Below are 26633 nucleotides of genomic sequence, written 5' to 3'. Positions count from 1 at the left end.
GCCCTGACATCCAGTATCACAGTTAGAAAATTTTTAATTTAGATTAGAAACATTAAAATCAACTGTACAAGAAATCTTACCAGTCATACAAATACCCTGTCCAAGAAGCCTTGGATCTAATCTTCCCGGCTGCTAATGCAAATTATGAAACTCTACTGGATACATGTCTGGCATTGCCTGCTAACAGGAGCATGGTTTTCTCAGTTTCTGAACATGTGGCTGTGGTAGGCATAGGCTTCATGCAGCTTGCATACGCACAGCGAAACTCCAGAGAAGGGGTACAGTTTTAAAATGCCTGATGGGGAATGTGGTTGCCATACAAGATGGCCTCACTGTATTTTCAGAAGGTGTTTACTGGGCTGGTAGGTCTTGATCATTCATGATGCGGGGGGAGGGGAGGCAGGAGACTCTGTCCGCTTGCACCACCTGGGCTGAGTGTTTTTTCTTTCTCTCTCCTGCTCCTGCCACTATTAATTGCCTGAGCCTGCCTGGAGGCAAGTGTGTGTGTGTGAGCCCTTGGGCACAGCTTAGCAGCCCAATTTGTATCCCTCAACCAGATAGATTAACCTGGTGGACATCAACCTGCAACATCTTGTTTCTTTTATTGTAAACTGTGATGTATTTAAACTTCTTGAAACATGTACTTTTTGTAAGCCAAGTTTGGCCCCCATTGGAGAGAAAAGCAGGATAAAAGTATAGTAAGTAAGTAAGTAAGTAAATAAATTCACCTGCCCTTTTAACCACCTGATCTACTGGAAAGCTAAAGAGTGTGCCCTGCTGGCTTCCATGTGGAGACTCCCCCCCCCCCCATGGGCAGCTGGTTGCCTGCACTGACACGAGGCTCTTCCAAAGTATGACTCCTGGAGTTCCAAGGACTTACTCCTTTGAGATGCATCCAAGATACACCTTTACACCAATGGAAAGAGGGGTGAGGTGGCTGCTGGTGGAGACCCTGTGTGGATGCCCATTCACAGTCAGTCTGGGGAAGGTAGCAAAGCAGATTTCCACATTTTCCACCTTTTCAGTCCTTTCACTGGCTTTGTTCAGTTCGTAGCTAAGCCATGGTGTTCTTTTAACCACAAATCAACTGTGAAAAGAGAAAGGGGGAATTGCTGGGCTGTGGGAGGGGGACATGATGCCTTTGCCCGCGCATTGGCACTTCTGCACCATTGCAACAGAGAGAGAGAGAGAGAGAGAGAGAGAGAGAGAGAGAGAGAGAGAGAGAGAGAGAGAGAGAGAGGCAGAAGTGGCAGCATTGGGAACTGGGTTGTTATCATGTCAGGCCTGTCATGTGGAGACCGTCCTCTACACGTGAAAACTCTGAGAGCACAAGTCCCAGGGTGAGAAAGGATCACTGGAGATGGTGGTATGCACGGATCCAAACTTAGCACAATGAGAAGAAAAGATGGAAGGAAAACAAGCACTTCACCATCAAGGAACTTGATTGGCCTTTCTAAGATACAGAAAAGGTGTGTGTGTGTGTGTGTGGAGTCAAGGTGAGTGTAGCAGATGGCAAACCTTTGCAATAGTACTATGGCAATTTATATATAGCAGTCCAGTAAAGCCATTCACATCTGCACAATCCTAGTGCATTGTTGTGTTACCTTGAAGGTAGTGGCTCAGTTAAAATTCTTGTTGTTCAAACTGTGTCCTTCCCATGTGGCTAGTCCAGAGCAAACCACCCCAAAGGAAGGATACAGGTGAGGGACCAAAAGGTGCAGTGGTATAAATGGTGCTGGATATGTGGATAGGAGGGGAAGGGACTCTGTGACTAGGCCAACAGGCTATGGGAAGACCAGTTACCACGTATAGCAGGCTGGCCAAGGATGGAAAAGAGAACAGTTGGGATGGGATAGAGAAACAGGAAGTATTAGATCTGAGAGGGAGAGTAGACTGCAAGAGAACATACTCTGCCTGTTTGGATCAGGAGAGAGTCTGGTGCTTCTGTGCTCACGGTGCTGGAAGATTTCTTTTTAATGCTGCCTGTATTTCAGTAGGAGAATTCTGTTATCAGTGCAGTTATGATCTGCAGCAGAATTGGGCTGGAAGTGGTGGGTCTTGGTGGGCTTGAATTTGGTGCCTGCTTTTAGATCAACTGACCTTTACTCTATGTTTACAGACAAGCAGTGCCTGCTCGAACATTTGCTTGTTTGCTTCTTCTTGGAGCTGATATTACAAACACCAACCATTTCTAGTCTGCTCTTGGACCAAAGGGGCACCCCCCCGCCCATGATTGCTCCCAGGGCTTCCTCCGACTTGGAGACAGGAGACAAGGCAGAAAGACAAAGAGAGGAGAAGAGCATCCCCTGCATAAGAACTGATGTTTTTCCTTCCTTGTCTAACTTCTGTGCGCACATACACACATGCAGCTAACCTGTTAACATTTAAGCAGGGAGATGATAAAAATTGTATACCCCCTGTCTATACTAGAGAGATCAAATGGAAAGGGGGGGGCATACATTTAATAGTGGTGCAGAAGTGAGAATTTGGGCTGCTGCAGCTTTTCTCAGCCCTGCAGAACTAGGCCTGCCAACAACTTCCTCCTCCCCTGCAACTCCAAAAGGTTTAAGCATCCCAGGGCAGGGCAGGGCTGCTTTCAAAGACAGGCCTCTCTTTTTCCCTCCCAGCCCCAGGGAATTAGCATCGGTTTCCCTTGTTAGTGCACATCTCTTTGACAACAGAGGTACCTTGGGGTGAAGCTGGACAGGGCACCTGAATCCCGGATCCCCACAGCTCTGGCTAGGGCTGCCCGTGACCAGAAAGACCTGGCTCCACAGATATTCCACAGGCGGAGCTGAGGCAGTGGGACAAGTAACCCCTGCTGCTGTGGAAATAGTGCTGGAGTCAGCATTCAGCCCTTGGAAGCAACTGACAGCAGCTGTGGGCTGGCAGGTGTGGCTTTCTCCATGCTAATCGAATCTGCTGTGCTCAGGCCTTTTGCTATGGACAGAAATGAGCTTGCCTTTTATAGTTGCGAACTCCAGGTTGGGAAATTCCAGTAAACCTGGAGGTGGAGCCTGAGGAGGGTAAAGTTTGGGGAGCAAAGGGAACTCACAGCAGGTACTCGATGGCATAGACTCCATACTTCGAAGATGCCATTTTCTCCAGAGGAACCAGTCTGTGCAGTTGGGAGATCAGTTGTAACTCTGGGAGAACTACAGGCTCAACCTGGAAGCTGGCAACCATACCACATGGTTTGCCACAATCTCTTTAGGACTGTGCCAAGCAAATGCCCTGCAGCCACAGAGTGGAACTGCATTTAGAACTGCAGGGTTGCCAATTCCAGGTTGGGAAATTCCAGGAGATTTGGAGGGGGGTAGAGACTGGGGAGTGCAGGGTTTCGGGTAGGGCTGTTAAACTCCAAGTGGCAGCTGAAGTTCTCCTGGAATTGTAAGTGGTCTCCAGAGTACAGAGATTGATTCCCCTGGGGGAAACGGCTGCTTTGCAAACTCCTCCCTCCCCAAATCTCCAGGAATTTCCCAGTCCCCACCTAGAGTTAGCAACCCTAGGTTTTTTTGGGGGGGGGCACCCCAGCAGAGTACAGTGCCGTACAGCCCACCCTTCCAAGCAGTGCACCCTTTTCCTCCTGGAGAACTGATATTTGTAGTTTGGAGAGCAGTTGGGACTGAAGGAGAGCAACCTCAGGACCCGCCTGGAGGTTAGCAACCAGAGTGATTAAACCTCCTCCAGGAATGTTTCTCAGCCGGTATGCGAGTCTTGCACACCCTGGACCTTGTCTTGCAGACACACTGAACTCGCACGTCCAACGCTCCGGACTTTCAGCCCTCTCTAAAGGGATGGGAAGGGGGCTGCCTCACTCTTTTCAACGGCAAAGGTTCCCTCCTGGCTCGTTCGGGACTCGAACCGGCCACAGCCGACAGGCTGCGATTCATTGCGGCCGCCGTTTTGGAAGCGGGAACAGGAAAAGGGGGAGGGCGGGGTTTGCCGCAGCAAACACGGCGAGTTAAACGTCTTGCTCTTTCGAGTTGGACGATCCCGCCCGTGCGACCCGCCCTTCCTCTCAAGGACTCTCATGTTTTCAGTCCTGCACTCCGATTGGGTGAAATGATACATCTCATTAGCGCTAAGGCTCTGGAAGCGGCTGCAGGATAAAAATTTCACGGTGTAGTCGGCTTATGAAAATACCCCTTATTCCCGATCTTTTTAATTAAATATCCACACTATGAAAATGGTTAAAAAACCATTAAACATTGATAGGAAACGCCCCCCCCCCCCGAAATTCACTGTATCTGGTAGTCAGCTACTTAAGAGGTTTAAATAATTCTTTGTTCACTCTTATTTTTTTTGTATCGTATGAAAGGAGTGGTTAGCACTTCCCTCGATAAAGATGGAAGAGGTCCAAGTGGCCTATACAACACACATATGGTTAAGGCACTGTCGCTTACTTTGTGGCATCTAACCATGTTTTTTGAGGGGGGCGGTTGTCTTGTAAATTCATGTTTGCAACAGACGACTTCTACCATACTATTTGACTATTTGGCAAGATCTAGCACACTCCTGCTGTGCATAAAGCATAAAACGAGCCCTTCAGCTTTCTCTTGATGTTATTCCATAAGCCTTTTTTAAAAAAGGGTATTAATACTGTGCTTATAGAGGATGTTATTGTTTGTATTAGCTTTATATCCTACCTCACTAGACTTTATTTTTGTCGTTTCTATGAACCACCAATTTTATTTTAAACAATTTTTAGATTTTAAAATAATATATTAGATTTATATACCGCCCTTCAGGATGACTTAACACCCATTCAGAGCGGTTAACAAAGAAAGTTGTTATCCCCACAACAAAACACCCTGTGAGGTGAGTGGGGCTGAGAGCTAGAAGCTGTGACTGACCCAAGGTCACCCAGATGGCTTCAAGTGGAAGAGTGATCAAACCTGGTTCTCCAGATTAGAGTCCTGCCGCTCTTAACCACTACACCAAACTGGCTGTGTTTGTGTTCACTAATACAGCTTTCATACAGTGCACTTATACATGCTCAACTAAACACCAGTGGTTAGAAGCAGTGTATCTCTGAATACCACAGAATGGGAACAAAGAGGGAAGGCTATCTCCTTCATGCCCCACTGGTGAAAATCTTACACCTGTTGGAGCCCAAATGCTGGGCAGAGTGGATTGCATTTATTTTATGAAGCCGAAGGTCCTTATTTACGCCCCACCTTTCTTCCCAAGGGGGAACCAAAGTGGCCCTACATTGTTCTCGTCCTTTATTTTATCCACACAACAACCCTGAGAGGAAGGACAGGTTGAGAAGGGAGGCCCAGGTCACCCAGTGCATTTCTATAGCGGAGTGGGAATTTCAACCTGGGTCTCTCAGTGCCTACTCCAGCACTCTAATCACTGCTCCACACTGGCTCTCTGCATTGCATCTGGTGCACACAAGAAAAACATGGACAGAGTTTGGGACTAAACGGAGTGGTGGTCTGACCCACAAACACAATTTTATTTATATTCATAGATTAGGCTTATTAATGCATAATAATCACAGGGTCTAGATAGAATGTTGCATTTATTTATGGATACTGCTCTTTTTACAAAGTGAATACCTTCTTCATTGTATGAAATGGGGTTTCTTTTTGTTGATTATATTGTGCAGAAAACAGCATTTCTCTGAACTAGGGTGTGTGTGTGTGGGGGGGGGGGGAGAATTGTGGCCCTCCTGCTCAGTTTGTAATAAATCTGGTTTATTGCCAACTTTGCTGTTTTATTACTGTGATTCCAAAGACCATACTTAATCTGCAGATTTTCTACCTATTTCCTTGATAAATGTGGACATTTAAAAGATTAACTGCAATTCTTGCTAACAGACTTCAAAACGTTATTAGAACTTTGGTATGTGTAGACTAGGTAGGATTTATACAAGGTAGGCAGGGTTCTGATCTTAGGTTGGTCGCTCAGATTTGATTGCATTTTTCAAGGTTTGGATAACTGACAATTGTTTTGCTGTCCCCAAAATTGCAAAGGCACACACAATGTCTGCAGCGATCTGTCTGATAATTCACATTTCCATACTCTCAATCTGTAGCATTCATGTTTCAGTCACATTCCTGGTAGGTTGGTGCAGCGGGGGTTCTATCAAGCTCATGTTGTATTTCAGCCTTTTCTTGAAAAAAACTAGAAAGCACAAAGATAGCAGCCAAAATTCTGCAAGTGCACATACATCATTCAAAAAGCCTGGTTTGCCTCTTACCTGCAGCTCCAAGAAACTCTAACCAGCTATGGAGTGCAAACGTGGAAAAGGAAAGTAGGATGCTCATGCTTGGTAGAGATGAAGGACATAAGCTGTGGCCTGAGAGAGGTCATCCCATTAAAATTTTGCCTTTGTCAACCAAGAACTTGCTAGGTGACCTCAAGGAAACCCACTCCCATTCAACCTCACACCCTGGACAATACAGGGATGATACTGACCTACTTTACAGGACTGTTGTAACTGCAAGAACATAATGTGTGAGAAAAACAGGGTTGTACCTACCTGTAACTGTTGTTCAACTGTTCTTCTGTGCATGGCCTGTGCACGTGCAGTTCCCATGCGGGACTGCACAGAAGATAGGATGAAGTGTTAATTACTGGCACATTATGTACAATTATCCAGCAGTGCCCCCACTTGTGCAAAGAGGAGCCCACTAACAGGGTTCTTGCTATCATATTCCTTAAAGAAATATATAGTACCAGCCATGCAAGTTGTGCTTCCTTCAGCACCTTAACCCAAGCACACAATGATGCCCCAAATATTCTATAATATGGAGGGAAGACAGCAAAGTGTCTGGTAGCAGACTGAAAAGAGAGGAGGCGTGCTGAACATGGGAAGTAGCTCATCCTTCAGCTGTACTTGGGATTGCGGTCATTCCTTCACCATCTGAAGGGTGGAGTGAGGAGAGTCTGAGGAAGAACACGCCTAAGAGTTGCAACCAACTCATGGCCAGGTAAAAGACCTTCAGAGGTGGTTTGCCATAGTAATTCCAATCTTCCTTCCCATCCAAATATTAACCACGGATGCCCCTTCTTAGCTTCCAAGCTAAAGCTAAGCTGGGCTGCTCAGGAAGCTTGAAGGGAAAGAGACAAGAGGAACAGCCTCATGCAGGAACTCCAGATCGTATCGTTTTATGATCAGGGGATGTCAGGTTAGAGAGATTGTTGGGGCACACAGCTGAAGAGCTTCCAAAGCATACAATGCTGAACTGATTTAGGTGACAAAAGGTAAAAACTGATACCACAGATAAAGTCATGAAGATACCCGTCAGAGACCCAAAGCGAATGGGACAGAATGGTTATGAGCAGAGCTGGGCATGGAAGAACGCCAATCAGTGCCTCGTCTGCAGCAGGCCACCAGATGCTTAGAATTGCAGCCTGTTCCTTGCACATCAGTGATTTTCAAAGTATGCCTCAGAGATGCTTTTCCGTGAAATGAATTACTGAGGCTGGGGAAAGAAGGGTCCCAAAAGCACTTCAGCAGGAGTACAGCTGTGTGCCCACAAGTCACAGGCAGCCAAATGAGAAAAAGGCGGGCACCAAACAGGCCTGGGCACTGCCCCATATTCACCATCTGCAAGTGGGGAGTGAGCTTGGCAGTAACCAAGCCAGAGACTGATTGAAGGCAACTGATCTAAAGAATCTTTTGCTGGAGCAAGACCAGGATGGAGAGAAATCCGAGCTAAGCACAGTGGCCAGGAAAGATCCGTCTGTCTGCTCCTTACAGGTGAAGAGGCGTAGACATGCCCAGAGACCAGCTGCAAGGCCAGCAGGAGCTCCAGAGTAAAGCTGCTCTGACCTTTCTGATGTGGCCTAAGTCCCTGCACAAAGTTCTTCCTGCACGTGCTTACTTTATTAACAGGAAGGCACTTCCACACCCACGGCTCTTGTTGCATCCAGACACTGCCACCCACCCACCCGTCATTCTTAAGACAATGCTGCCATTTCCTGCCACATCCCTTTCAACGAATACCCTCTTCCCCTCACCCCAATCTAGCATCATGCAGCTTTTCAAAATTCAAAGCTTTTGAAGTATTCTTCATTCTATGATTTAGCAAAGAGTCCAGTAGCACCTTTAAGACTAACCAACTTTACTGTTGCATAAGCTTTCGAGATCCACCGTTCTCTTCTGCCTCTGGATCTATTCTATGATTTGACAGCTGTTGAGGCACACAGCTAAAGAGCTTCCAAAGCATACAATGCTGAATTGATTTAGGTGACAAAAGGTAAAAACTGATACCACAGATAAAGTCGTGAAGATACCCTTCAGAGACCCAAAGCAAATGGGATAGAATGGGTTCAAGTACTGGACTGGGACCAGCGCAAGCTGTGTTCAAATCCCCAAGCAGGCTGAATTTTGCCTACTTACTCTGATAGTCTGGTTATGAGCAAAAAAATTAGAACAGAGCAGAAAACTCTTTAGAAGAAAGGCAGAGTACAAGTGCAATTGATTAAGGAAGATTAGCCAGAGGTGTTTTTTGCTTTTCAAATGTGCCTTCCTCTTCCATCAGCTCTAGGAATAGTGGGTGGGGGATAAGCCGAGACACAAGATACCACTTCACTCCTCTTCTGGCCATCCACACAAAATCCCACCTTTTATTATGGCACATGGTCACCATTACTGATGTGTATCAAGAGGAAAGGGGAGGGGGCAGGAATACCAACGCCGCAAAAGATACAGCCATACTGTTAGCAAATACAAGTTTTTACAAGGAAGTTTTCAAGATAAAAAACTTTTAGGGTTTTTTTTTACATTGAAGTAACTGTACAAGTATTCTGAAATTTGCCAGAATTACTTTAAAAAGTAAAAAAGGTACAATAACTAAAAGCAAGGACTGTGGGTTTTTGAATTATTAAAGGAGGAGGATCCTGAAGACTGGTTGCAACAGCATCTATCGGCGCGCACAACGAAAGGGAAGCAGTGCACAGGAGGGCTTGCGCAGTCCTGAAATGGAGCACAGAGGAACCAAAGAGGAAAAGTAACAGTAGAACCACAAAGCACTCTCATTTGGTCATGTTAAAAATACTTTTTAAAAAAAGTATGAGGCATCTTAAACCACATAACACCCCTATCTAAAATACAATTGACAAGGCCTACCTTTTTGTAAAGAAAATAGAGATCCAGTTTATTTCTAAGCTCATGACTTGCCAGTTGTAAAAGACAAGCAGAGGGCAGCCCCCTTTCTCTTAGCACAAAGACTTCAGAGTTCCCAACAGAAGGGAAACCTGTCATGGAAGAGCCCCTCCTCATGTATCGGGCAAATCAACAGAGAAAACAGGCCCTTTGAGCCCTGACTCCTGCTGCCCACTCTGAGGGACACAGATGAAGACATGTTGCCTTTGGGCCAAGGTTAAGAGCAAACTCTTGCTTCAGGTTCCTTGCCAAATGGGGTTGAAATGTTCTTGCGGTTTTCTTTAAAAAAAAAAACACAAACACAAAGTACTCCCCATTTCCATACTCCCCCACAGTCTCAAGTGATGTCAGAAGTGCTTAACAGTCACTCTTCCAAAGTTTAATTGTTTTGTCATTTTCTAGAGCTGCCGAGGCAATGATGTTTTCTGTTGGGTGGCAAGCTGTTGAGATCACAACATCTGCAGGGAAAGAGACAAGCATGCATCATCCGCTTGCAAGAAATGAATGCAGCCTGACCACAAAAGCTAGCATTTCCAGGCCAGAACGCTATTTCCTAGCCCACTTCCCAGACATAGCAATATAACTTTTGAAGAATGAGAACTCTTCCTTAACTGCTCACAAGCTTTAGCACAGGTGAGCAGATGTAGGAGCCAGGAGTTCAAGTGCTGAACCAAGATCTGAAAGAGCCAGGTTCAAATCCAGGAAGCAACCTGGGTGACCCTGGACCATCCAGCCTCAGTCTACCTCACAGAGTTGTTGTGAGAATATCATGGGGGAGAATCATGAATGCTGCAATAAGCTCCTTGGTGGAAGAGCAAAATTAAAAACTAGACAGATATAAACAGTCTCAGCATATCCTAAGACCAAGCTGATTGTGGCATGAACTTCCATCGGGATGTGCGGCTATAGCTCAGCGGTAGAACAATCAGCTTTGTGTGCAGGTCACGGATCCACTCCCAGGCATCTCCCGTTGTAAGGACCGCCCAAGCCAGCCTTTGGAAAGAGACCACCATTCCACTGCTAGACAGTACTGAGCCCACTGGACTTGGCATAAGGCCGCTTGAGGTGATTAAGATCGCAACAGAAGTATAGCCACATCTCCTTTACAAGAAGGGGCATCCGTGGTATGCCACATGCTCAGACCCTAGCATCTTTAAGGATAAAGGCTTTGAGGCAGTAGGACTGGGAACGGCCTCTGAGAGCTAAGCTACAAAAGACGAATTGCACCAGGACACTCACATGAAGGGAGTTGCAATGTTAGCCAAGAAGCTGAGTTTTAAAAGAGATTGGAAGGCTTTGTCAATTTCCTCTCTCTACAGAGCCAGCAAAGACCACTCCTCAGAGGGTTTGCTAATTTTGCCTCTGGAAGGCTCTGTCAGTTTCACCTCCCCTTCTAGGAGGGGAAGAAGAAACAAACAAACCCTCTGATGAGCCATCTTTTCAGGCTCTGTAGAGAGGGGAAATTGACACAGCCTGATCTCTTTTAAAACTCAGCATCCTGGCTAACCTCCATGCAAGCGTCCTCATGTAATTTGTTTCTTGTAGTTGAGCTCTCTTTCTGACATAGATGCAGAAAAACCCAAGTGGCAAACTACATATTTGATAATTTGTGGCACTTAATCTGCTGCTTGAGAAATCGTGCCAGCAGTGTGGTTGGCCCTGCAGAGACACTGGAGAGCCGCTGCCAGCCTCAACAGATGTAACTGGGTGGGTTGTAGGGTAACAGTGGTCGCAAGGCAGCTTCCTGCAGGCAAAGCTTATGCCACAAAATGCCCCAGGACTTAACGGTGTTGCTCCCAAGTGCTCTAGACTCTGCATCTGTGCACAGCCTCCAGTCTTCGTCACAGCACAGCCTTCCAAGTTCAGAACATTTCTTTATAAGTCAGGACAGGCCTTTGCGCCCCCGGGTTGCCTCCAGCCATGCCAGGCAGCCAAGCAGCAGCTGAAGAAGTTCCCAGCACTATGCAATGCAAGGTGACCTCATGAAGAAAGGGCTGGCTCCCCACCTGTGTGTCCTTGCAGCTTCTGTACAATCTCTTTTGTTTGGAGGTTCCAGATGTAAACCAGGTTGTCCTCTGACCCAGACACGATCCACTGAATGGCAAAGTATAGTCAGTTAGAATCTCTCTCCCCCTGCTCCCCCTAGGGTCTCCCAGGCCCCCTCACTCCACGGCATGCTACACCTTCAGAAGAATTCCCACCATGTTTCTTGTGGAATGCCTTGTGGGTTGCTCTCTCAGGCATCTCCCCAGATACTACATAAATGGGCCTCATCCAGTCATAAGGAGGGAAGTGCAGGAAAAAACCAGCAGAAGAATCCAACAAATGGTGGTCTGGAACAGGAGCCTCTTAAATCATGGTGGTGTTAAGGGAGCTTATGCTCAGGATTTTGGCTTAGGAAGTAGTCTTCAGCCTTTGTAGAACCAGGATCCCCCCACCCTTCAAGCCACAACCTGTGACCTCCCCAGCATCCAGGCAGAGCCTGGAAACACAAGGAACGAGCCCAGGGTCACAACCAGAGAGGAATCCTTCCTGCCCTGCCCTCCTCCTGCTCCTCTCAGTGTACCCACCCAAAGGCAGGTGAAGTGGCACCTTTGCTCTTTGGGCATGTACATGAGCACCCCCCCCCCCAATAACAGGGGGCATGACTCAGCAAGTAAGGTTCCAACCCATGGGTTGAAGTGCTGAAGACTGGCAAGACACAAAGAGAAGCAGCTGGGCAGCAGACTAATGCGAGGCTACAGATATGTAGAACCAGCCAAACTCCCAGGTCTCGAAGTCCCACCACCAATCCCAACCCAAAACCAAGCCATGTGTTCCACTGTTCCACACAAAAGGAGGCTACTGAGCTACCTTCTTAAAATAGTAGAGTCCAGTAGCACCTTTAGTACTAACCAACTTTATTGTAGCACTAGCAACAAAGCCTGTTGTGCGAAAAAATACAATGGGCTTTAAAAAGGGGAGGGCATGCAGGTGGGCTTTCCCTCCACCTCCATCACTGATCCCAGCCAGATGAAGGCCGGGGGGGGGAGGGGCACGGCCACCTCCTCTGCACCTGATCCCGGTCAAGTGAAAAGGGGGGGACAGGCGTTGTCTCCTACTCTGCACCTGATCCGAGCTGGGTGAAGGGGGGTGGGCATTGCCACCTGTTTCACTCCTGATCCCGGCAAGGTGGAGAAGGGATGGGCATTGACGCCTGCTCCGTGCCTGATCCAGGCCGGGTGAAGGGGAATGGGCATTGCCTCATGCTCTGCTCCTGATCCCAGCTGGGGAGAGGAGGTAGCCATTGCCACCTGCTTCACTTCTGATCCCTGCCAGGTGAAGTTGGGGGAGGACATTACCTCGAGCTCTGCGCCTGATCCAGGACAGGTGAAGGGGGATGGGCACTGTCACCTGCTCTTTGCCTGATCCTGGCTGGGTGAAGGGCAGGCAGGCATTTCCACCTGCACTGCTCCTGACCCCAGCTAGGTGAAGGCCAGGGGTAGGCATTGCCACCTGCTTTGCTCCTTATCCCTGAAAACCAAAAGAGCAATTACGGGCAAGAGCCAAGTCAAACAGACACTAGGTGTCCCCGTAATGATTACTATATACCAAATTACACTGTTCGAAGTATATACATCCAATATAATTACTACCAATCATGTAAAGTGCCTGTGCTATAATAATAGGAATTTTACAAATGTATCTATGACACATATACAATCCCCATAAATAGTCAAACATAAATAGTATACTACATAAATATACTACATAAACATAAATAGTATACTACAGGGTATGTGAATACTAAGTTCATTTCGTAACAATACAGAGGAAAGTAGAGTCAGTATTCCAAATAGAGATGGTAGGGGTAAATATTAATCTCCTCATGTGGTACTGTTCTGTAGATGTCCCAATATATATTCACCAAATCTATTTCATGCTTTGCGCAGGGCCACAGTGGGAATGGCTCGAATTGCCTTCCAGTATAGCTGCCGCAGGAGACCCCTGCCACCACAGATGTTGAACTGGGTGTGTCCAAAAGATCCCAAAGTTCCTGATTCGACGCTAGGCACTCTCCTGTTTCGTCATTGTTTTCTCAGGGGAAATCATTACTTTCTGCAACACAAATTACAGTTCATTGTCTGCCAGCAACTTTCAAAACCATGTCCTTCCTCTGGTCCAGTAGCTGACCCGTTGCTGGCAGACAATGACGAAACAGGAGAGTGCCTAGCGTCGGATCAGGAACTTTGGGATCTTTTGGACACACCCAGTTCAACATCTGTGGTGGCAGGGGTCTCCTGCGGCAGCTATACTGGAAGGCAATTCGAGCCATTCCCACTGTGGCCCTGCGCAAAGCATGAAATAGATTTGGTGAATATATATTGGGACATCTACAGAACAGTACCACATGAGGAGATTAATATTTACCCCTACCATCTCTATTTGGAATACTGACTCTACTTTCCTCTGTATTGTTACGAAATGAACTTAGTATTCACATACCCTGTAGTATTATTCTATTTATGTATGACTATTTATGGAAAATGTTAAATGACTGTTTATAGATCTTGAATGTGTTTCTACTCATCGTGGTATTTATGGATTATCATCAATGAATTTATACAGAAGTTGTTCGCATTCATTGTTATATGAAGTGATAGTGCGGCCATTGTGCATTATTCTTTTAAATGAGCTCTGATGGGGATTGTGTGTGTGTCATAGATGAATTTGTAAAATTCCTATTGTATAGCACTGGCACTTTACATGATTGGTGGTCATTATATTGGATGTATATACTTTGAATAGTGTAATTTGGTATACAGTAATCATTACGGGGACACCTAGTGTCTGTTTGAATTTTCTCCCAGCTGGGTGAAAGGGAGGCAGGCAATGCCACCTGCTCCGCTCGTGATCCTGGCTGGGTGAAGGTGGGGGATGGGCATAGCTACCTGCTCCACTCCTGATCCTAGCTGGGTGAAGGTGGGAGGCAGGCATTGACCCTTTTCTGCTCCTGATCCCAGCTGGGTGAAGGCGGAGGGTGGGCACTGCCACCTGCTCTGCTCTGGATCCCAGCTGGGTGAAGGTAGAGGGCAGACATTGCCACCTGCTCTGCTCTGGATCCTAGCTGGGTGAAGGCGGGGGACGGGACATTGCTGCCTGCTCTGCACCTGATTTCAGACTGGGCTTCCCGCCGTGGCCCGCTCTCTGGAGGTCTGGCTGCCTTATCTGGGCTTCCCCTCCACAGCAACGCCCTCTGGAGGTGCACCAGGATAGGAAGTAAGTTGTCTTGAATATGCTTAGCCTTTTATATAGTAGGATAAGCTTTCAAGAACCATAGCTCTCTTTGTCAGATGCATGGAGGGCATGAGTCAGAAGAGAGCTGTGGTTCTCGAAACCTTATGCTACAATAAAGCTGGTTAAGTCTTAAAGGTGCTACTAGACTCTTTACTATTTTGCAACTACAGTCTAACATGGCTAACTCCTCTGGGTCTTCTTAAACGGTACCAAATTTAGGTGCACCAGAACCTGCCTGACTTTGCCCCACATGGGGAGCCAACAAGCTCAGAAGGTACAGCACTGTTCAACATCTTGTGCCTTCCATTCAGTCCATCTAAAACTGATGGAATAATTGATGCAAAAAATCACTAAGTATAGTGGCTTAATAAAATAAGCAGGACTGAGATATTACTCACAGCACAATTTCAAGATTCATTTTTTTTTCTATAGTAGTACAGCAAACTGCCAAACAAACGCCCTACTTCCTCACCAAGCAAAATCTTGCAAATTTGGCCCTGGCCTTTAGGAAAGAGCATCTCACCTTTCCACCAGTAACTGAGAAGTTGGCAAATATGCAGTATTTCTCATTCTTGTGGCCGGTATATGTCTTTAGGCACTGTGAAAGACAGAATCACACAGAAGAGTCAGCGTGGAAATACTCAAGTCCCCGGGCACACTTGTCTAACCGGACACACACCCCACCCCCTCTAGACACTTCAGCCTAATAAAGAGTCCATGTCACTGAAAAATTAAAGCCAACTCCCTTTGTCATTTACCATATTTAAGATGGTAGAGCATGTGTGTCAAGTCTGTTGGAGCATTTTTTGAACCGAGAGATGTGAATTTTGCTTCTGCTGCAGAAGAGGGACCTCCTTGCATGGAATAAGAGTCCACAAGGAAAGCAAAGCCCCCAATCCAAGCGCAAAGCTAACCAAGTCCTCTCTCTCCTCCATGAAAGGGTTAATCCCATTGAGGGAAAAAGACAGGCACTCACCTTCCCTTTGCTGTAGTCCCAAAGCTTGAGAGTGCTGATGGGAAGGAAAGCAAGACAGATGCAGACTTAGCAAGACTTGTGGAGGATGTTCCTCAGACCCTCCCCCATCCATTGCTCTGTTCCCTCCTGATCTTGTAACAGCAGAGCCAGGATAACCAGAAGAAATGCACTGGCCTCTTCATGACTCAGGGCTACTGCAGTTCTGCTTTTCCAGCCCCCTCCATTCTCACCCCGCCCCCTTTTGTCTGTTCTTTCTCTGCAATAAGTAATAGTGGGGCAGGCAGTGCCAGCCTAGAAGCTAAGAAAAAAGGATTCAAATCCTACCTCTTCCCTGAAACTTTGGGCCAGCCACCCTGTCTCTGACCACAAAGTTGTGGTGAGTATAAAATAGAGGAGGGGAGCAATTTATAATGCTTTGAGTTCCTCTGAGGAAGGGATCAAAGTGGAATAAGACACCTGCCTCCCCCCCATGAAAACTGCTCCTCTTGAGCCCTTCCTCTCCTCTCCTGCCCCTTCCCTGTCCTCTTCCTTAAACAAGACTAAACCTACCAGCCCTCCTGGGTCTTTGAAGTGTGTCAGTGAAGGGCCACCAGACTGTTGTCGGAGCACAAAAAGAGGCACACCAGCAAAACCTACAAGCCAGTAAGGGCAGGGAGCCTGTTCTCACTGGAGGGCTTCAGTATCTCCTGAAGTTTGCTGCAAGGTGATGTGCAAGTCACTAGTTTAGATGGCTTTAAAAGGGAATACGAAAATCTCATGGCAGAGAGATTTAGTGATGGCCATTAAACATGACACTAAATGGAACCGCCATGTACTGGGGCACTATGCCTTGAAAAACTTATGCTGGAAATAAACGGTATCCAAGGCACGAGGCCTTGTGAGCTTCCCAGAGGGATTTGCCTGGCCACTGCTAGATACTGGGCTAGATCAAAGTTACTCTAACTCACCAGGAATTGTCCCACCATCACCGTCCTCTATGCAGACCCATTGCTACTGTGGCTGCTGCTATTTTACAGCTTCCAAAGCTGAACTCCAGAACTAACTCCTGGCCGAAGCTAAAGACGGATGCAACAAAGAGCAGACTGCAGAGGAATGCCCAGCGGGAACTCATTCATTTTTGTTAGCATAATTTATACCCTACTTTTCTCCCCAGTGGGGACTCGAAGTGTCTTACAGCATACGCCCCACTTTCATTTCATCCTCACAACAGCCTTGAAAGACAGGTCAGGCTCCAAGTGTGGCCCAAGGTCTCCCAATGAGCTTCCATGGCAGAGAGGGGATTCAAACCGACCTCTCCCAGATCCTAGTCTGACACTCTTGCTACACCACACAGGCTCACAACTCTTTGCCACTCTTTGGCAACCTGTACATCAGTTGTCAAGACAATGTTCTCATCACCACAGTCAGGTGTTTAGCAACCCTAATGATAAGATTTATCTTATCAAACCATTCACAGCCTGAAAAGTTAACTTGCATTCGAGAAAGAATGTGTTAAATCTAGGAGGGCAGTTTTATTTGCTTCCCAAGTGAACAAAGAAAATCCAGAATATTGTGTACACACACACAGACAGGTTATCATGTGCAAACTGTATGCAAGTAGGAAGTCACCTCCACATCATGGGTGGTCATTGTACAGGCCAGGAAAGCAACAATCTAAACTGCTGCCAGCAGAGAAATCAACTGCACATTTTATGAAAGGACTTATCCAGACAAATGCAGAACATCTTCTGATAGCACCTAAATGTGTCCTCAAATTTGTCCAAGTCCTTTAAATTGTTTCAAAATGAATAATTTAGCAGACTTTTTATCAGCACCTACTTGTCCAAAGTTGCTGCTAGAATGTATTTGCCGTTTGGAGAGAATTTCACAAAAGACACAGGGGGATTATCATCATCTGTAACAAAAAAGAGTGACTTGTTATGCATATTAGGGCTAATTGGGATATGTCTGCAGAGACTTTTGGGGGGTATGACATAGCACACAATGGACAACTCACCAATTAATGTTTTCAAACACTGCCCTGAAGCCGTGTCCCAGATCCGACTGAAAGGTTCAAAAGAGAGTCGCTGTTAGAAATTGCAACATAATCTAGTTAAACTTTTTCTGGAGGACACTTGGGGAACCAAAAGAGGACAAAGAAGAAATCTTGTAGATCATAGATTTATTGTTATGGTCCAAGATCAGCAAACAATACAATAAAAATATTGAATAACAAGTAAAAGCAATACAATTATAAAATAGAATAGCATCTAAATTTTTACGTAAGAGTTTAAAATTCTAAGATCTAAAAGTTAATATTAAGATCAAATGTCAAATGATCTACAAGAAATCTTGTAGTATCTTAGAGTAGACGTTGTTGGGCAAGAGATGAACCTATAGTTTTTTTGAAATCGTAAGGCAGCTTCATATATCCTCTAAATGGCAGACCTTTAAGGTTTCAGGAGCAGATGCTTTCCATGCCACCTTTTAACTGGAGACGATGGCAGAGGCTGAACTACGATCTGCATACAAAGGAGGTACTCTACTAGGCCCTTTATTGCAGGCAAGAATTAGAATTGTCAGATTAATGACAATTAATCTACAAATATGATAAAGCTGATGTCTATCACAGGCATGTGGGCTGGGATGATCGGGAGCGGGGAGCAGACAATGTCTGCTTTCCAAGGAGGAGCTTAAGAGATGGACATATATACTAGAAACAGAATTATGAATCAACTGAATTTAATGAGATTCAATCCCTGGGTGTATGTAGATAAAGGCCCTCCCAATAAACAAATCTTGTCCATTTCAGCTGATTCAGGAGTAGCTCATCTATATTTCTAACACATGCATGCATCTCTCAATTTCAATCAGCTGCCTAGGGAGGTGGTGAGCTCCCCCTCACTGGCAGTTTTCAAAAAGAGGCTGGATGAATACTTGTCAGGGATGCTTTAGGCTGATCCTGCACTGGGCAGGGGGTTGGACTAGATGGTCTGTATGGCACCTTCCAACTCTGTGATTCTGTGATTCATCCTGGAAAAAGAGATGGTGCAGGGCTGCTTATTTTATAGTGGTACATCCACTCCTTTGGAAGCCACGGAGGAGGCCTAAGGCAGGACACTGCCCACCACTTGTCACAGAAGCCATCCCCTTCACACCCTTCTTTGTCATTTAGGTCTACCACAATTAGGGGAAGGCAGACATCATACTTCAGGAAGTCAAATGCTATCTAAGAACATTTCTGTCTTTCAAACACTTCTCAGCTATGAAATCCAGATGTTCAACAGCCAAAGCAGCTCCCCTGCCCCCAACTCGACAAGGAAGAAACTGTAGCCCAGGTGCACCACAGCTCACTCACATGACTTAACTGACTCCACCCTCTGCCCTCTCACTTACCATAGGCCATCGTAGCTGCTGGACACTATCAGGGAACCATCACGGTTGAAATGGACCTGAAGGGAAGAAGAGAGATTTCACACTAGCTAGAAGTCTGCTTTTCTGGAGATGGGTTAGTTGCTTTATTTCTTGGGTGTCTGATGCCAGAGTGCGGTACTCTGGATTCATCCTCCATACGGAGGCCCAATTTAAACACGGCTTTACTGACCAAAAACCCATGTGCATGTATTAGGCACCTGGCACTGCATTCAAAAGACATTCTCCTAATGCAGTGTCGATAAAAAATTAGTTTTTAATATTTTTTTTTAATCTTAGCCAATATAAAGATAGTTTTAACTTGAGTTAAAGTTCAAAGAGCACCAGGGAATGAAAATGATAATTTCTAAATATATACCATGAGACAACTGTCTAACCAAAGGCTGGTAATTAATATTGACTGCTGGGGAAGCAGACCAGGTTATGACAGCATAGTGTAGAGTGTCAAACTAGGACCCAGGTTCAAATCCCCCCTCTGGCACAGAAGCTCTCTGGATGACCCTGGGCCAGTCACACACTCAGCCCACCCCACCCCACAGGACTGTTGTGAGGATAAAATGAGAGGGGAATGTTGCAAGCTATTTTGGGTCTCCACTGAGGAGAAGAGTGGGCTATTAAGTAAGTTTCAGGACAAGCATGTACCATTTCCAGAGATCCCTGCTTGCCAGTGATGTTCTGACAGAATTACACTAGAGAACTAGTCATTTAAGTACTTGGGTTCAGAGGCTATTGAAAAGATAATCCAGCTTTTAAGGGCAGTAGTTTCTTCTGTAGCAGGCACAGAAAACACTTTCCCTCCTTTGACTAATTCATTCTAAACCAGAAAACTGGGAGCAGCATGAAAGCCTGCCTCTGCCTCTCTTCAGGGCTATGAACAAACAGGAAGACAAATGAGAAGACTGAACTAGCCACATAACCCACCATTTTAAGTTTCTCATGCTGACCTGGCTAAATGGTCTTTTTCATTCGCATCTGAAAAGTACATTTAACATCTATAGTTAAACTATTTAAAAATACATTCACTTGCTTTGTCATATTTGTGCATGTGTTGTTGAGGAAAAACAAACGGAGAACACACAGAAGTATTTTGCTCGAGTAAGATAGTGTTAAGCCTCGGCCTGATGATGATAGCTCTCGCCCTTAAGGCATGGCACCGATGTCCATTCCTTGTCACAGTGAACAAGGGGGGGGGGGTCACTTAATTCCCAATGGCTTCACAGGTGACTGCTTCAATGAGCTTAGTTAAATAACTGAAACCTTGTTCTCCATTCTGATGCAGCTGCAAAATTAATCTGAAAGTTTCAAAGTAAATCCCTCCTTTAAAATGTGCATACCTGCTAAAAATGATGCCTGTAGCTGTGTTGCGAAGATGAAGGCTATCTTAAACAAGAATGAACTTTTAGTAGATACTGGTGATTAAAGAGACTTCCAGCTAATAATTTTAAATTGGTTCTATATAAACCCAATCAGCCTTGTCCCTACGTTTGGTTCAAAAGGTACTGCAAACTCCACACATCAGCACTGCATGTGCTTGAACCCCAGACTGCTAGCATGCAAGCCCTTGTTGCACTCTTACGGGCTAGCACACAGAATAGGTACCAGGGAATTTGGATTTTAAATCTACCAAGCAAACCTGTGGAAGTCCTGTGCAATCCCAGTGCTCAACACACTAACCAGCTACCTCTTAGTCCTTCACACTTCAAAAAACCAGAAGGAGGCAGAGCAGGGAGCAGAGAGTTCGAGTTCTTCCTTGGAGAGGGGACTGCAGCCCAATCCGTCCAAAAGAACTTACAGCTGAAACGGGGTCAGAATGAGCTGGCAGCGTTTTGAGACACTTCCCCGTCTTCACGTCCCATATCCTCACACTTTCGTCAAACTGCAGAACAAGAAGAGCGATATTCAGAAGGCACTATTTTTGCAAAGGCTCCTGAAGTGGTCATGTCGTACACCTGAGACTGCTCCCCCTGCCCCAGTTTCCCATCAGCGAGTTCTTCCAGTAGCCGCTTTTGCTCAGGGCCTGGGAGTGAGGCTGCTCAGCTTCCTTCATCTTTTGAAGGCAGGAAGTCAACTGCTCAAGCCCCTCCACATGCAGCCAGGCAAAAGCTCTTGGCACCCCCTCCTTTTAACAGCAAACAAAGATTCAAGCAAACAGAGATCATATTGAGAAACCTTCCAAATGGCACAAGGTTTTCTGTTCCCCACCCACCTCTCCAAATCATACTATCAGATGTATCAGACTAGAGGAACAGTTGGACTGCTTTTTGATCTAGTCTGCTGCACACTCCTGCCCCAGAGCATCAGATACTTGCTTGGCCTCGAGTTCTGAGGATGACCTGCTCTTTGCTGGCAGCACATGATGTGCCCTGCATTCCATAGGCCAAGCCAGAGACGGGGCAGCTCACAGGACTGCCCTCATCTGGCCCAACCCCAGCTCTTGGCTGCCTTTCCTGCTTCCTCTGCTGCCCCCCAACAGATGCTGCTGTTCATTCCCTTTTAGGCTGCTCATTCCCCAGCAATGTTTGCTTCTCAAGCAGACCCTGGAGTCTGAACTAAGAAGTGTTCCCCTTAGGATGCCTCTCTCATTGCCAATTCCCTCTTTGCTTTTTCAGTTTGTTCCCCTTTCCTCGGCCTTTTGGTGCTGGCTTCCAGCCTTAAGCCCTCCCCATCACTTTCCCACATTCACTTCCTTCACTTGTGTAAGGTTTTGCCAGATAGATCTCAATGACTTCACTGCATGAGTCCAGAACTGCATGAGTTAAAACTTTATTGATAATCTACTAGTTCAGCAATCCATTACAGGTTCATTGCCAGGAATGAAGTTCTGTGCCAAGCCTCAAATCTAAATTGAATTCTAAGTACAGGAAAGTTCCCACCTCCCTTAGCTGCCAGCCTAGTCTAGGTTCCCACTTCCCATCTCCCAGTAGCTACGACGTAAATGTAAGCAAAAGCAAAGCAACTAAGGAAGAGAGGAAAGAGGATCTTTTAGAAAGTTCAGAAGTTCCAAGGTTATGTATCCATGACAACGGTTCTTCTCAGAAGACAGGCAGATAAGCTCAGGAGGGCCCCCCCCCTCTGAACGATTTCACAGGACAGAGAGAGAAGAGACAGCTAAAGCTGTCTCTAACATAAGAGCACAATGTCCATTAGAGTCCAGTCCTTGGCCCAGGCTCTTACGCTTTCAGGTCAGGGGGTGGTCAAGCCCCTGAAGTATAGCAGGGGATGCCAAGACCGTGACAACTTGACCCCGTAAAACAGCCATTCCATTACCCATCTCTTGCCCTTGCCAAAACTTAACTTTCCCCTACTGCCACCAGGGCTACCCTGTTTTGCCGACCCCTTCCCAACCTTGCCCTGAAGGCTATGCTGGTAATGGGGGCTCCTCCTTTGCCAAAGCTGCCCGTTATAACCTTGCTCACACCCCAGCCTCATAGCCTCTCAACCTAGAACTCTCCACTCTGCATCATTATACTACAGTATTGCTCACCTTGATTTCCAGCCTTATGACAACACTCAGGCGACAACCAAAAAGCTACCGGTTGACCAAATCCTGTATTTATTGAAAATATTTTTTAAAACATCCTTTTCCTGACCAAACCAGGACATCTATTGGGTGTCATCTGGGGTGGTCCCCTCTGGTAGCCCTGAAACACCATCTGCCTGTTTCTCTACACAAAGAGGCAAGGGCACCAAACCTTCCCTCTCTGCAAAGCATGCTTACCGAACCCGATACAATGAGGTTTGACTGGGGGTTGAAATTACAGCAGAAGACGTAATTGCTGTGCCCCTTCAGTGTCTTCAAGCATTTGCCCTAAAATTAATGAGAGAGACAGAGAGAGTTATGCATATGACTTCCACAAGAACTGGAGCAAATGAAGTGCACAGATTGAACTGGGACATGGTTGCTAATCTGAGCTCAACAATTTGCTGGGGCGGGGGGGAAGATTTTGTTAACACCAGTAATCTATCTGCAACATCAGAACACTTACTCCTCTCACAGGCCTGCAGTGACAAAATCTTTCTCCCTCTCTCATGCTACTCATGGTTACCCAATTAAGCTGATGTGCAGGTAAGTCAGAACAAGAGAAAATACTTCATGTAAGGTATAATTATAGAATTCTCCACCACAAGATATGGTGACAGAAGCTAGCTTAAAAGACTTTAAAAAGGAATTCATCAAATGCATTGAAGGTAAGATCTATCAATGGCTATGAGTCATGAATGCCAAATGGGAGCTTCATGTTCAGAGACAAGCACCAGATGAACAGAGGAAAAAGGTGCAGTCTATGAAACTCCATAGTTTCACAGACCTACTGATAATGAAGGCAGGTCGCTACATTACATGAACCTATGGTTGATCCTGCAAGGTCAAGAACAGCATCACTTACTCTGGGCCTTTGCCACAAGGATTTGCAGTCATAAATTTAAATTCTCAAAAGAAATCCCTCAAAACTTCTTGGCAGTCACATTATATAAGTTAAATAGAAAAGAGTCCAGTAGCACCTTTAAGACTAACTAACTTTACTGTAGCATAAGCTTTCAAGAATCACAGTTCTCTTCTTCCGATGCATGGAGGGTAAGAAGAAACTGGTCAGATATATAGGTGGGGGGGGGGGAGTAGATGCAATCAATAGCTTCTGATAATGGGATCAGTTTGCTTCTGATAATGAAATCAGTTACTTCTGATAATGAGATAACCATTCATAGTCCCTATTCAATCCAAGCCTGACTGAGTCAAATTTACATATGAATTCCAATTCAGCAGTTTCCCGTTGGATTCTGTTTCTGAAAGGTTTCTGTTGAACTATAGTGACCTTTAAGTCCTTGATGGAATGTCCTGATAGATTGAAGTGTTCTCCCTCTCGTTTCTGCATGTTGCCATTTTAAATGTCAGATTTGTGTCCATTTATTCTTTTGCACAGAGGTTGGCTGGTTTGTCCTATGTACAGAGCAGATGGACATTGTTGGCACATAAGGACATATATCACATTGGAGGATGAGCAGCTGTAAGAGCCAGAGATAGTGTAGTTGATGCCATTGGGCCCTGTAATTGTATTTCCTGGGTAGATATATGGGCAGAGCTGGCATCTGGGTTTGTTGCAGGGTGTGGTACCTGTCTTGGTGACTCTGCTAGCTGATTCATGGTTGTGAGAAGTCTTTTAAGGTTGGGGGGCTGTCTGTAGGCAAGGAGAGGTCTTCCACCCAGGGCTTGTGAGAGGGGCATCATTTTCCAGGATGGGTTGTAGATCACTGATGATATGTTGGATGGGTTTGAGATGGGAACTATAGGTGATAACCAGTGGTGGTCTGTTAGTTCCTTTAGGTTTGTCCTGGAGCAGGCTGTTTCTGGGTACTAGTCTGGCCCTGTCGATTTGTTTCCTCATTTCATTTGGTGGGTACTGTAGCCCCAAAAATGTTGGTTGTAAATCTCTTAAATGGGAGTCCTGATCAAGAGCATTGGAGCAGATACAATTGTAATGTAAGGCTTGGCTGTAGACAATTGATCGAGTGGTATGTTTAGGGTGGTAGCTGGAGGCATGTAGATATGAGTATCGGTCGGTGGGTTTCCAGTATAAGGTGGTCTTTATCTGTCCATTATGCAGTTGTACAGTGGTGTCCAGGAAGTGTACCTGTTGTGTAGAGTGGTCCAGGCTCAGGTTGATAGTAGGGTGGAAGTTGTTGAAGTCCTGATGAAATCTCTCAAGGGATTCCTTCCCATGGGTCCAAATGATGAAGATGTCATCCAAGAATCTTAAGTATAGTAGTGGTTCCAGTGGATGGGAGCTGAGGAAGCGTTGCTCCAAGTCCGCCATGAATACGTTGGCATATTGTGGTGCCATGCGTGTGCCCATGGCTGTGCCATTAACCTGTAGATATAAGCTGTCACCAAATTTGAAGTAATTGTGAGTGAGTACGAAGTGGCCAAGTTCAGTGGTGAGGTGTGCTGTGGTTTTGTCCGGGATAATATTCCTTATGGCTTGCAGTCCATCTGCATGTGGGATATTGGTGTACAGAGGCTCCACATCCACGGTGGCGTGGATGGTGTCATCTGGTAGGTTGTCAACGGACTGTATTTTCCAGAGGAAGTCAGTGGTGTCCCGTAAATAGCTGGGTGTGCTGGTGGCATAGGGCCTGAGGACAGAGTCCATGTATCCCGAGAGTCCTACTGTGATAGTGCCAATTCCTGAAACAATGGGGCATCCCGGGTTACCTGGTTTGTGGATTTTGGGTAGTATGTAGAATGTTCCTGGTCGTGGATCCTGGGGTGTGTCCATATGGATACATTCTTGTATGTCCATGGGGGGGGGGGTGTCTTTAATATTTTATTGAGTTCTCTTTGAGTATTTTGCTACTACAGACTAACACGGCTAACTCCTCTGGATCTATTATATAAGTTGCCAATGTCCAACAAAATACCTGCATAATCCTTTACAGGATAAAAGCTGGGGAACAAAATTTCATGGGGAGACTGTCTACTCTCCATCTGTTTAAGACCCTCTCCTCCCATTAGAATTTTTACTCCAACAGATTTACTCAGCTACCACTCTGAAATATTAAAGTGATCACAGCACCATCTAGTGGAATGAATCACTGACAAATTGGCAGATGCCAATGGTCAAGAATTTGGTGCCCACAGCTTCTGCCACTCAGTGAAGATGCGCTTTAAAGTTCTACTGAACTGAACATCTGTTGACTTTGTCCGTAGTGGTTTCTCTCTAGCTCTGTAAATACAAATTTTCCTCTATGTAAGTTTGCTGCTTCTTAGGAGACTCAAGAGTTCCAAATGGCTGAGAAGGAAGAACTCTGGCAATTACTGGTTTTTCAATTGCCTAAGGGAAATCTTCAAGGTGCTGCTTTGTCCCAGCACATTCCTGTGTAACCCAAAATCTTTTGTATACTGTACAGTTAAAACTAATTTGTCTGCAAGAACTACCTCTGGAACTAAAGACACATTGCTGGAAGGGCCAACAACACCCCTCACTCAAAAATATCCTTCCCTCTTGCTTTTGATCTTTTTAAAAGAAACATCCAGTCTGAGAAAGTTCAGTGTTACTCAAAAGCTCATACTGCATTACAAATATCTCCTGGACTGAGAAGTATTTTACTTACAGACTTAATGAACATGAGTAAAAATCTGAACACTCTCCCAGCTTAGCAATATACCTGTTACTCCTCCAGCTTCCTGCATAAACATCCTTCCTCTCTCTCACACTACAGCATGTGTATATACATATTCACACACACACACACACACACACACACAAAGTGTAACTGAAATAAGACACTTGTTTTGATAATCTGATGCTTAAATTTGACAGCAAATTTGTGAAACTTAACTTCTAAAACAGACTTCAAAAAATTAAAGCTGGCTTAATATTTGCATTCTGCAGAGACTGCCTAGAACACTTCAGCAGATATTTTAAATAAACGGGATGTTAATGGCAGTACAAATGGAATTTAAAATGTCAATCTGTCTTTAATAGAGGTGGGCATGAATCACAATACAACGCAAAAAAAAAAAAAAAAAAGCACGAACCAGGCCAATTCGTGGTTTGTGAAAATGCAGTTCGTGAGACCATATTTTCCACGAACTCCATGACTTTTTTGACCTGGTTCGAGCGAGTCGTAAGCAGTTTGTAAAGTCAGACAGGCTGGCGCCACTGATTGTGTGTGAAACTGACAGCCCCGTTCTCCTGCCACTCGGGAAGCAGGAGAAGGGGGTGGTTTCACAGACCCCACGCCGGGTTCAGCTGATGGGGTCTGTCAAACTGACAGTCCCTGTTCTCATTCCACCTAGGGTGGCAGGAGAACGGGAGCTGTCAGCTTAACTCACTCTGCGCTGGCTTC

The 26633-nt window shown here is 45.7% G+C and overlaps 1 protein-coding gene and 1 non-coding gene across 4 annotated transcripts in view; one reads left to right on the top strand and one right to left on the bottom strand.

Moving 5' to 3' along the window:
• The first annotated feature begins 4307 nt into the window (after positions 1 to 4307).
• Positions 4308 to 4432, top strand: LOC129342758 (U6atac minor spliceosomal RNA). Its single transcript, XR_008598251.1, has one exon. It is a non-coding gene; the product is annotated as a U6atac minor spliceosomal RNA (small nuclear RNA).
• Positions 4433 to 8679: 4247 nt separating this feature from the next.
• The window catches only part of WDR5 (WD repeat domain 5), a 28330-nt gene continuing 10376 nt past the window's right edge, over positions 8680 to 26633 (bottom strand). For all 3 annotated transcript variants that reach the window (XM_054997827.1, XM_054997825.1, XM_054997826.1), the window contains 9 exons: positions 22507 to 22596; positions 20581 to 20664; positions 18753 to 18808; positions 17374 to 17420; positions 17196 to 17271; positions 15378 to 15411; positions 14925 to 14999; positions 11131 to 11218; positions 8680 to 9582 (listed from right to left, as the gene is read on the bottom strand). In XM_054997827.1, coding sequence (XP_054853802.1) covers positions 9482 to 9582; positions 11131 to 11218; positions 14925 to 14999; positions 15378 to 15411; positions 17196 to 17271; positions 17374 to 17420; positions 18753 to 18808; positions 20581 to 20664; positions 22507 to 22596 — 651 coding nt within the window. In that variant the 3' untranslated portion in view covers positions 8680 to 9481. The remainder of the gene's footprint in view (positions 9583 to 11130; positions 11219 to 14924; positions 15000 to 15377; positions 15412 to 17195; positions 17272 to 17373; positions 17421 to 18752; positions 18809 to 20580; positions 20665 to 22506; positions 22597 to 26633) is intronic.

This window comes from Eublepharis macularius, chromosome 14 (genome assembly GCF_028583425.1).
Source record: "Eublepharis macularius isolate TG4126 chromosome 14, MPM_Emac_v1.0, whole genome shotgun sequence".
In the NCBI taxonomy this organism is placed as follows: Eukaryota; Metazoa; Chordata; class Lepidosauria; order Squamata; family Eublepharidae; genus Eublepharis; species Eublepharis macularius.
This window is presented reverse-complemented; position numbering and strand designations above follow the sequence as displayed.